General features: G+C 34.6%; 1 protein-coding gene and 1 pseudogene across 1 annotated transcript in view; one reads left to right on the top strand and one right to left on the bottom strand.

Moving 5' to 3' along the window:
• Positions 1 to 3,118: 3,118 nt before the first annotated feature.
• Positions 3,119 to 12,677, top strand: part of LOC128174613 (uncharacterized) — a 151,616-nt gene continuing 142,057 nt past the window's right edge. The window contains exons 1-3 of the mRNA XM_052840124.1: positions 3,119 to 3,155; positions 4,028 to 4,261; positions 4,525 to 4,707. Of these exons, the coding sequence (XP_052696084.1) occupies positions 3,119 to 3,155; positions 4,028 to 4,261; positions 4,525 to 4,707 (454 nt within the window). The remainder of the gene's footprint in view (positions 3,156 to 4,027; positions 4,262 to 4,524; positions 4,708 to 12,677) is intronic.
• LOC128173309 (uncharacterized) lies at positions 6,912 to 10,341 on the bottom strand (annotated as a pseudogene).

Below are 12,677 nucleotides of genomic sequence, written 5' to 3'. Positions count from 1 at the left end.
ACAAGGAATATAATAATTTCTGGGACAAATCGATACCTTTTGAATACCTCAGCTTCATTGAGGGTCTCTAGCTATAGGGGATTGGAACGATCGTTAAAACGTCTAGGAATTCTATTGAGACGTCGACGTTGCAGACGTCGTCTGACGGTCATTTTGGATGAGTGAATTCACACGAGATTTTATTTGAGGTTACTATATACCAATATCAAGATTTTCTGAGAAATCTCAATTTTTTTTTCTCATTTGAGTCAGAAAAAGCATTGGTGGCACGCACGTTTGAGAAAAATCTCTAATTTTGAGAAAAAAAACTCGAAGACAAGTCTGAGTTTGAGAAAAAAACTTATTTGGTGGCACGGTTTGGTAAGAAAAACTCAAATTTTCTGAGAAATCTCAGATTTGAAAAAAATCTCAGCGTTGGTGGCCCCAAAGCCATGAGTTTCTGATTTCTTCAGCTTTCTTTTGAAGATAATTATTCATTTTCACTACATCTTCTACAAGAGGTAAGAGCAGAGTTTTATTGTATTTTGAGGTTGATAAGGAAGCTAATGCTTTGATGGATATAGAAGTTTTCCAGTCACAGTTGTACATCTGAATAAATGTTCAGGATATTCTATTTCTGTCGTCATCATCATTCTTCAAACCAACAAAGTATAAATCTTCTGCAATTTTTCAGACTGTAGCCAAGTTTGATTGCTAAGGATTGTATGCCATACGATTGTGTATTGTTATCAAATTCTGAAACGATTTTAACACCTTTAAGAAGGGAGTCCCAACTAGAGGCGCTCATTGCATCTTCTAGACTAAAAATGTTGAGATCTGATGACATTAAAACATTCAGATTGAGAAGAAGCCAAAGTTCTCCATCTGAGCAACATATGGAAGTCTGTGAGGATGATGACCTTGTTCTTCATACAATCTTTGACCAAAACGCATTATGAGGTCATCACCCTCTATTGTTCTGCGGACATCATTATCTCTCATTTTTATCAAAATGTTTTCATAAAGTTTTTTTGTTAATTTCCTGGTTTTGAATTGGAAAAAGAAGTTTTCCACTTCTAACTGGAGGAACAGTAGGTGCATCACTACTTTCTGGCTTTCTATTGGACTTCTGATGTTTCCACAAATCTGATTTTTGATAAAAAAAAAAAAACCCTTGCAGTATGGACATGACAAATAATCTTTGGTGTTGGGGCTTCCTTTCGTGATCGATATTTAGGAATAAGCACTCCATCTCCTTTTCCAGAATATTGTAGTTGTGGGCAAAATTACCTTTCTACGCTTGGACATCCCACATTTTTCTTCTTTTCTTACATATTTTAGGCTTCGGAACGTCAATTTCACATTTATGCTTTAACGACATATGTCTTGCAATGTTAGTTGATAAATGTTTACAATATACACAGCAATGATGCTTATTGTTTCTTCTTCCTTTCGAGTTTTTTTTCCGGATTGTAAAACAGTTATACTTTTGCTCATTGCCATTGTTGAATAAATATCAATTTCTTCAGAAGCATTTGAGTCAGAATCGCTGACATGTTCGGGATCTGTTTCTACATGCATTTCTTCTTCTAATGGTTTATAATCCGCATCATCAATGTCCTCAGGATTTGATAATAAATCTGATTCTGTATCATCTTATGAGGGTTCATAATCTTAATATAAAACGCTGTTAAGTTCTGGATATTGTTCTGAATTAGATCTTATTTCTGGTTCCTCTTGAGGTTCATAATCTTGATTTAAAATGCTGACATGTTCAGAATTTGAATCCAAATCCAATCCGATATCTCGCTTCTCTGAAGGTTCACAGTCTGAATTTACATACTTGACTTGTTAGGAATATGGTACTGAGTTGAATCATTTCTCTTGTTCCTCCTCTCAGCCTGCTTCATCTTTATCTTCGTCTGGTAGTTAACAGTTTGGACTTGAATACTTTTCATGTTTGGTATTTGGTACTGAATTATTTTTTTCTCTTGTTCCTCCTCTACTCTATCTTTTTCCATTTCAGATATTTCACAGTCTGGACTTGAATACTTGACATGTTCGGGATTTAGTACTGAATCGAATCCTTTCTCTTGTTTCTTCTCTACTTTATTTTTTTCATCTTCTGTTATTTCACAGTCTGGACTTGAATACTTAACATGTTTGGGATTGGTACTGAATACTCTTTATTCACGGATTACGTCATTGAACTCCAGAACGAGACTAGAAACGCAAACAAGATGGCGAGTTGTAGTAAAGAATGTGTAAACAGCAATACGGGTACCGCTTATCATTGTTGTGTTCCGTTGTGTAACAATGATTCGCGTTACAACACAAAAGCTATCAAATCGACAAGTTAATCGCGGATTATAAGTTCAAAAAGCAGATAGTTATTCAACTTTTTGTGAAAATTAAAACAAATTTAAATGCAAAATTTGTGATAATTCCGATTATAAAATTTATCTCGTAGATATCGGACGCTACTAGGGTGTGCTCAGCACACTTCTCACAGCCAGAACTACGTCGGTTCTTGAATGGCAAACGATGTCTCAGGCCAAGTAGTGTACCCAGTACATTTGCATGGAATTCCCCGGTAAAAAGGAAAAGACCACAAAGAAGATCAATGAAAAAAATGTAAGTTGACGAAAATATGATAATTATAAGGTTATTTATATGTCTCTGATATTACAGATCTATTTCTTCATTTATGAATCTCAAATAGTTTTGTAAGATACCTGACAGAAGAGGATTACATAAAAACAACCCACCTCATCCTATCAGGCCACAGTCAGACTTCTACATTAGCTCGCCCCTACTCGTGAAGTTCTGTAAATCTAAATATTTGTGTCATCTGTTTAAGGTGTCACTTTATTTTGACTTGTCTAAATGCAATGAATGCAAGGCTAGCTGTAATTTTGGAAGATACTTCTGGTGGTATATACATATATACGGATTTATATTCATAACGGGAAAGAAAGTGTGCGGTGCGTCGTACTTTTTTTCAAAATTTTGTTCCTTATCATTTTATTTCAGTTTTTAATTGGCAAAAATCATGTTTTGAAAAAAAGGGCAAAAAACTAAATCACATTACACATTTTATATCACCTGATCTGAGAATCAGTGGCCCAACGAGAACACTATGGGTGAATACGTCATGACATGGCGTTATGTCACTGGTATAATGGATGATTACGATTAACCATTCTACTTGAAATTAGAAATTCAAAAACTTATGTTAAAGAACTATATATGATATGAGTCACATTTGGCCCCAATTACTCGCTGTTTTTAAAATGATTCAGGTACATTAACTTGTTGTGCTATTTTATAAAAGAGTTGACATAAAATATGTTTTTCGCCTATTTATTTGATTTATATGCGCTCACTGGCAGTATATGACGTCAGAAGTGACGCTATTTTGATAAATCAATCAAAATCAGTCAAAATTTGACATTTTTCTTATCTTTTTTTCAAATTGGAAATATAGAGCGACTCTTTGAACAAGAACAAACTTTTTGCCACTTATAGGTATTGGAAAGATACATCTTTGGTGAAAATATTTTGTTTGTTCAAGCAGTCGCTCAATGTTTACTTGAAGAAAAACTGCTTCAAAACAAGCCTTTTTATGCTAAAAAGGAGAAAATGGCGGGAAAAGTTAAATTTTATGATGTCATATTTTTAAATTGTGGGCACTAACATCAAAATGAAAATTATGAAAAAACTTCAAATGTATATTTGTACAAATAAAACAAAGAATTACAGTAAAATGACAGTGTTCATTTAAGGGGGCCATTTTAGACTCAAACTATATATAGTCCTTTAGTATAATTTTCAAGTGGAGGGAGTGAACATTCGCTATGGCGTTTGTGGAGTCTTATTTTGTAAAATAATATACAGACGCGTACTAAAGGATGTGCCATCTACACATTGAAAAGCACATTCTAATTAACAGTCAAGTAAACAGCATTTTTTATCAAATTATTTACAATGTATATATTGTATTGTATTTAACATGTATTAATATTAACACTAAAACCTTGCTAATCAGTTACAGTTCCATTGGAGCTTGCATTTGGTAAACCTGCTGAACAATCGTCAACGTATTTATTACATGGGGCCGAGTATGCAGTAGATGGTAACAATGGTACAAACCTTATCCTAGACAACTGTGCACACACAGGTGATGGCGACACAAATCCGTGGTGGATGGTGGATCTGCAGGCTGTGTATTCCATCAAGTCTGTCAGAATACTCAACAGAGGAATGGATGAGTACGGAACGGGTAAGCGTACTGAGGAATGACAATGCAAAATTGAAATATCTTAGGTATAGACATTTTTGTTTAATGTTATCTTCATTTAATATGCTGTTGTGATCTCAAATAAAACTTATTAAGAAATTATTGCAATCGTTTTCGTTTTGAAGAAGTTCATATTCTATATAAGTAATGTATTAACATGTAATTTTTGTTTTAAAATACTGCAGTTTTCTAAATTAGTTTTTTTTAATTTTTTTCATTGACATCTATAATTTGACTAATTTAAGATGTGTCATTCCGGCTGCAAGATGTTACCGTCACTGTTGGTCTGACAGAATCAGATGTCAACACTCCTTGTGGCTTCTTTGCTGGTCCTGGTACTCTGTCACAGCTGGTCGTCATCGACTGTCCGACGTTACCACAGGGGAGATTCGTAAAGATCTCCAAGACAACTGAGTATCTCACTCTTTGTGAAATGGACGTGTTTGGATTCTCCCTATAATCCTTATCATATCATAAGTCATAGATTTAGGATAACGTTTACACAGAATTTGAGATTTTAATAATAATTTTTTTTTCAAAGTTCAATATATGTAGTCAATTCAAAAAAAAAAAAAAATTAAAAATCGGTATTAAAAACAATTATGTCCAAATTTTGTTTAAATTAAAATGTACCTTCGCCATGTTTGGTATTTTTTACAAACACATTACCACAAACATAAAAAAATGTCAGTGTTGCAGCATGTTACTGTTATGAGTTAAGGGGAAGGGGGATTAAAGTTTGTTTTGGTAGATATACATGTAACCCCAGATTTTAAGTGGTAAAAAGATTTTTTTTTTTACAAACACAGGACCACAGACATAAAAAAAATGTCAGTGTTGCAGCATGTAACTGTTATGAGTTAAGGGGAAGGGGGGTTAAAGTTTGTTTTGGTAGATATACATGTAACCCCAGATTTTAAGTGGTAAAAAGATTTTTTTTTTACAAACACAGGACCACAGACATAAAAAAAAAGTCAGTGTTGCAGCATGTAACTGTTATGAGTTAAGGGGAAGGGGGGTTAAAGTTTGTTTTGGTAGATATACATGTAACCCCAGATTTTAAGTGGTAAAACGAGAAGACATGCAGTTATATATCCATACGACAAATGATATAGGAGGAAGGAGTTGGACTTATAACAGCAGAGTGTCAATAGAAGCTTGAAAGAGGGTAACATATTCAACTTTTTTTCCCCAGAAAATTCGTCTTAACTTATGCTTGATTGTTCCTAAATAAAAACAACATTTGCAGGTTTTATACGAAAACCCAGAACCCAAGGATGCATATTTATGGAAAACTTCCAAAATCAATCTTTTACAGAAGAATGTGGACAATATTTTTAATAAAATGTTCTGTATGATGTATGACATATGACTATGACCATCCGCCCGAGAGAATACCACATATAGAAGGGATAGGGGGGTGTGATCTGTCGTCTATTGTGTCTATATGTTATCATGATCTACTTTTGTCAAAACATAAAAAGATGCGGAGGAACCAGTGTATAAAGACTTTGTCAAAGTTTGCCATGAGAGATATACATCAAAATGTTTTGCTAGATTTTGTAGATTGGTTAAAATATTTTTGTGAACGGAGCTTTAAACGATTATGTTTGTCTATTATTATTAGTTTAAACAAGATATGTTTGTGAAACACTTATGCCCCCCCCCCCCCCCGAAAACATTCAGAAAGAAAATGAATATAAACTGCAAATATTTGGAATTTTTGGAAGTCCAAGGGGCAAAAACATTCCAAAATCAAACTTGACCTAGAAATTATTAAGATAAACTTAGATCTACCAATTTTCATATCAACATGTGCAAGAAAAAAATTAAAGCCCGTTACAATACTTAGTGAAAAAGCGTAAATTCCAAAGGACATCTTAAACTAATGTCTCTGTACGTCAATAAATTCCCGCGGAGCGAAGATATCTTTAAGCGAATCTGCGTTAAAAAAATATTCTTTGTAATTTTGTATAAATACTGTTCTTCACATTAAACGTAATCTTAAATTCAATTTAAATCTTGTGCTTTTTACTTGCACATTTCACCAGCCACTTGGTCATTCACTGGTTGAAACTGAAACACAGTGTTTGTCGCACCACACTATCCGTCTACCGGATATGCCCCCACACGCTTTTCGCGACCGGTGTTCATTTTGTGTTGTATCTGGACACCCAACGCATGCGCAACCCAAGTTAACCAGTTATATTGGGCCATGTATTCCTCTCTCACCACTGGGCGAAAATTGTTTTCCTGAAGCCGTCATAATGTTTTAAATTAAAACACCTTGACGACGAACAGATCTTAACCACTTAATTGTGCCAGCTCGTATAAATCATGCCTGAACGACATCTCTTACAATCTAATCAGATAATACTTTTATTATTTTAATATTTCGCTATTCTTTTCGTAATTGACACAAAGAAAAAAGGCAGATCTTATTCTATATCCCGTTCGATTCAAGCGTAGACATTTAAACCCGCCTGTTCCAGTAAATATGATCTTAATTAAACACGCAGTGAAAATTATTTAAAATATATAAGTTCTAAATAAATTCCTTCTTAACAGTCACAAGTCAATATTCAGCACTTTTGTGTCTATTTTGTTTTTGGTTTTTTCAGTCATTTTTTCTTCACTGGTTAAACATCCCGTTTCCACTCATTATTTCATTTCTAACGTCCGTTAGTAAATATCTAAGCCTGTTCTTCCCTCTCCAGGTCTTGCGGCTGTTGATTTGGGGTTTATCTTGTAGTCCGAGCTGATATCCCACAGGCGATCAGACGGGGATGCCTCGGCCAGTATTTTTGAAAAAGTTTCTATCAAGCTCTCTCCAAGCGTGAATTTTGCTTGAACTTAAAAAAAAGAAGATTTAAAACAAATCTCTATATTCAAGTCTTACTACATGTAGTATTTAAAATGTTTGGTTTACTTACATGTACTGTATGTATTAAGGCCTTGCCTTGGCTGTTACACCTCGCTTGACAATATTGACACATTGACTTGACCATACTTTTGCATCAAAACCGTTGACTTTTCTTCCAAGTCTTTTTATTGTTTATTGTTAGAGGGTCAGTGGTCGACAACATTTGCTGAGCTTTTCCATCGTCTTTAAACATCTATAAAATAAAAAAAAATTAAGAATTCAATCGTTTTTGCTCTTTAAATTATTGCTTAAATATATCGCTTATGCATATTTGTAATAGTTCCTGTTGTTATACCCCTGTAAAACAGTTACTATATAACTCTATACAAAAAAAAGTCCAGCGTTTTGACTGTTGGACTGGAACTGTTGGATTGGAACTGTTAAAATCGACTGTTAAAAGTGTATAAAGACTTTGTCAAAGTTTGCCATGAGAGATATACATCAAAATGTTTTGCTAGATTTTGTAGATTGGTTAAAATATTTTTGTGAACAGAGCTTTAAACGATTATGTTTGTCTATTATTATTAGTTTAAACAAGATATGTTTGTGAAACACTTATGCCCCCCCCCCCCCCCCCGAAAACATTCAGAAAGAAAATGAATATAAACTGCAAATATTTGGAATTTTTGGAAGTCCAAGGGGCAAAAACATTCCAAAATCAAACTTGACCTAGAAATTATTAAGATAAACTTAGATCTACCAATTTTCATATCAACATGTGCAAGAAAAAAAATTAAAGCCCGTTACAATACTTAGTGAAAAAGCGTAAATTCCAAAGGACATCTTAAACTAATGTCTCTGTACGTCAATAAATTCCCGCGGAGCGAAGATATCTTTAAGCGAATCTGCGTTAAAAAAATATTCTTTGTAATTTTGTATAAATACTGTTCTTCACATTAAACGTAATCTTAAATTCAATTTAAATCTTGTGCTTTTTACTTGCACATTTCACCAGCCACTTGGTCATTCACTGGTTGAAACTGAAACACAGTGTTTGTCGCACCACACTATCCGTCTACCGGATATGCCCCCACACGCTTTTCGCGACCGGTGTTCATTTTGTGTTGTATCTGGACACCCAACGCATGCGCAACCCAAGTTAACCAGTTATATTGGGCCATGTATTCCTCTCTCACCACTGGGCGAAAATTGTTTTCCTGAAGCCGTCATAATGTTTTAAATTAAAACACCTTGACGACGAACAGATCTTAACCACTTAATTGTGCCAGCTCGTATAAATCATGCCTGAACGACATCTCTTACAATCTAATCAGATAATACTTTTATTATTTTAATATTTCGCTATTCTTTTCGTAATTGACACAAAGAAAAAAGGCAGATCTTATTCTATATCCCGTTCGATTCAAGCGTAGACATTTAAACCCGCCTGTTCCAGTAAATATGATCTTAATTAAACACGCAGTGAAAATTATTTAAAATATATAAGTTCTAAATAAATTCCTTCTTAACAGTCACAAGTCAATATTCAGCACTTTTGTGTCTATTTTGTTTTTGTTTTTTTCAGTCATTTTTTCTTCACTGGTTAAACATCCCGTTTCCACTCATTATTTCATTTCTAACGTCCGTTAGTAAATATCTAAGCCTGTTCTTCCCTCTCCAGGTCTTGCGGCTGTTGATTTGGGGTTTATCTTGTAGTCCGAGCTGATATCCCACAGGCGATCAGACGGGGATGCCTCGGCCAGTATTTTTGAAAAAGTTTCTATCAAGCTCTCTCCAAGCGTGAATTTTGCTTGAACTTAAAAAAAAGAAGATTTAAAACAAATCTCTATATTCAAGTCTTACTACATGTAGTATTTAAAATGTTTGGTTTACTTACATGTACTGTATGTATTAAGGCCTTGCCTTGGCTGTTACACCTCGCTTGACAATATTGACACATTGACTTGACCATACTTTTGCATCAAAACCGTTGACTTTTCTTCCAAGTCTTTTTATTGTTTATTGTTAGAGGGTCAGTGGTCGACAACATTTGCTGAGCTTTTCCATCGTCTTTAAACATCTATAAAATAAAAAAAAATTAAGAATTCAATCGTTTTTGCTCTTTAAATTATTGCTTAAATATATCGCTTATGCATATTTGTAATAGTTCCTGTTGTTATACCCCTGTAAAACAGTTACTATATAACTCTATACAAAAAAAAGTCCAGCGTTTTGACTGTTGGACTGGAACTGTTGGATTGGAACTGTTAAAATCGACTGTTAAAAAAGACTGTTGACCGGTGACGTCACATTCCGCGAAAACGTGTTATTGATTAGAAGGGGTATAACAAAACAGTTGTTGACTGTGTCTCGGGCAACGGTTGATCTGTCGGACCGGCTCGCAAACTGTTGCCCGCGGCCTTCGGCCTTGGGCAACAGTTTGCGAGCCGGTCCGACAGATCAACTGTTGCCCTCGACCCCAGTCAACAACTGTATACTGTTTGGTGTATCATATACTGTTCACTACATCTGTATTCCACTCCTTCCAGAATAAACTTTGCTGGGCGAAGATTGATAAATGGTGACTCTTTTTTATAGAAATGATAGAAGTTCTCTTCACTGTCTTTGACTGGATTTCTTGTTAGCAAAGAAGTGCTATCCCTTCTACGAAATTTCTTGATTTTTAACGAAACGTGCAATTAGCTCATCATTCGGGTTCTTCTCTGAACACTCCTTCAACGACATCGAATCTATCGCCAAAACCGTGCATTCTCTCGGTATGATAATCTCCATGTCATGGCAATTCATCATCACTTCAACAAAATAAAATATTGCTAAAAGTTAAAAAAGAAGCACTAATAAACATTTCTACTAACATATTATATATATATATATATATATATATATATATATATATATATATATATATATATATATATATATATATATAAACATATATATATATATATATATATATATATATATATATATATATATATATTTATATATATATATATATATATGAACACTTGCCTAATATCTACCTTCTTCGCTCGCAAATTTAATTTTTCTCCAACCAGCGGGTGACTATTCAAACAATTTTTCTTGGTCCACCCTTAAACGGACTCCACAGATTTAGATCTCTCAAGGACATCTTGACTTCCTCCTCTTCGTAGAACAAAACATATGAAGACAGCATTGTGATGTAGTCTCTAAGCGTGAAGTAATCGCACCTTCAAATTGTCTCCCTTTTTAATGGTTCTCCCCTCTTCATCGGTAGTGACTTGTTGTTACTAAACTACGCCTTTAATATGTCATCACACATTTAATTATAATTAATGCATGCCGATTTCTTATTTATATTATTTCTCCCCATAATTGGTAAATGACTTTCACGCATATCCGAACCCGACAAATACACATGTTCGGACCTTAAACAAATCGCAGTCAGGATCCTGATAATCTCAGATTAAGATAATTCACTTACACATGCTAGCCCTTTAAATCAGCTGTATAGTCAGTTCCATCATTCTGTTTTTCTCCTGTAACTCTGAAATCGAGTTTTCGGCCTCAACTGTTTGATCTTGGACTTTCTCAAGTCTCTAATTGATTCCAACTCTCGCTCTTATCTCCAGTGTGAGATCCTCTAGATGTTTACCTTGGCCGTCCACACATACTAAAATGTTCGCGTAAGTATTTTGTATACTAGCAATACCTTGCATGATATCCATGCTCTGGGAGATTTCACCTTTGTCTATTAGTCTTGATTTCACTTTTTAGCTCACCTGAGCTCAAAGCTCAAATGAGCTATTCTGATCACATTTTGTCTATCGTCCGTCTGTCTATCCGTCTGTCTGTAAACTTTTCACATTTTCAACATCTTCTCAAGAACCACTGGGCCAATTTCAACCAAACTTGGCACAAAGCATTAGCCTGAGGGGATTCAAAGTTGTCAAAAAATTAAGGACCACGCCGTTTTGCAAAGGAAGATAATTAGGAATTTATGAAAATTTTCGAGAAATTTTCAAAAATCTTCTCATGAACCAAAAAACCAGGAAGCTGAAACTTGTGTGGAAGCATCCTTAGGTAATGTAGATATAAAATTGTAAAAATCATGATCCCCGGGGGTAGGGTCGGACCACAATGGGGGGGGGGTCGAAATTTAACATATGAATATATAGAGTATATCTTTAAAAATCTTCTTCTCAGAAACTAATCAGCCAGGATAGCTGACACTTGTGTGGAAGCATTCTCAGGTAATGTAGATTCAAAGTTGTGAAAATCATGACCACTGGGGGTAGGGTAGGGCCACAATGGGGGATCGAAGTTTTACATAAGAGTATATAGAGTAAGTCTTTAAAAATCTTCTTCTCAGAAACTAATAAGCCAGGAAAGCTGAAACTTGTGTGAAAGCATCCTCAGGTAGTGTAGATACAAAGTATGTATGATGTATTATTGTACATTGTCCAGATAGTTTGTATTATGACTCCCTTAAGCTGATTTTATCATACCTATTGTTTCTCAGGTGAGCAATGTGGCCCATGGGCCTCTTGTTAAATGCCATAATGCAAAACAAGTTCTGAATATCGTTCTTCACGTTTTTGCCAGATATAAATATTCCAGTCCGCAAAACACTTTTAACTGTTATCTACCACTGTAGATTCGATATTGTTCATGAATTATACTTACATTGACGGTTTTCCCCTACTACAAACTACTGGGTATACAAGTGCATCACCCAGAATTAATGATGGAACCAAAATTATAACAGGTTCAACTCCATTGATAGGCTGATAACCATGCCGAATGTAACAGCCATTTACAGCAGCCATTAAGCCAGTAAAGGCTAACGGCCAATAATGAAATTCATCAAAACACTGAAAGTACTTAAACAGATATTATTATATTTACTCTAATAGACTTTGACCCGTGCTTGCACGGGTTGACATTGCTTATGATACCGAACATTTACGAAATAGATACATCGAGCTTTCAGCCTAGAATAATGCTATTTATTTCACTAAGCTCTGCTTAGTTATAATAATCTGTGTCTCGGGACAGGCCTTCACACAATTAAAATGCCTGCGAAATATCGGTTATGTAGCAAAAATAGCAGAATCGCTCCGAAACGATTTTGGAGAAAATTAATGAAGCTGGATTGTAAATAGCAGTTAAATTTTTCATAACAAACCATTTTGAGGCCGTTCAGCTTCAACTTTAATTCATATTAATAAAGAATTAAACACTTTTTTACCAACGCTTACCTGCTTCGAATTTACACATCATGCTGACATTTGGAACTCTTGGGATTTTTCGTATCAAATGCACTGAGTTAGAGTTGTCTCTCGTATTTCCTTTGATGAACAGAATATATGACAAATTTTCAATGAAAATTTAAACGTATTTGTATTATCGATTCTGTATCATTAGAAATGATATACATTTGGCTGAAGATTTGTTCAACAGGATTCGTTTTGACATCCGCTTCAACGCGTCATTATAGAATTTTAATCTAAAGACACGATCCAAAAGTTA

Source organism: Crassostrea angulata, chromosome 2 (genome assembly GCF_025612915.1).
Source record: "Crassostrea angulata isolate pt1a10 chromosome 2, ASM2561291v2, whole genome shotgun sequence".
NCBI classification, from domain to species: Eukaryota; Metazoa; Mollusca; class Bivalvia; order Ostreida; family Ostreidae; genus Magallana; species Magallana angulata.
This window is presented reverse-complemented; position numbering and strand designations above follow the sequence as displayed.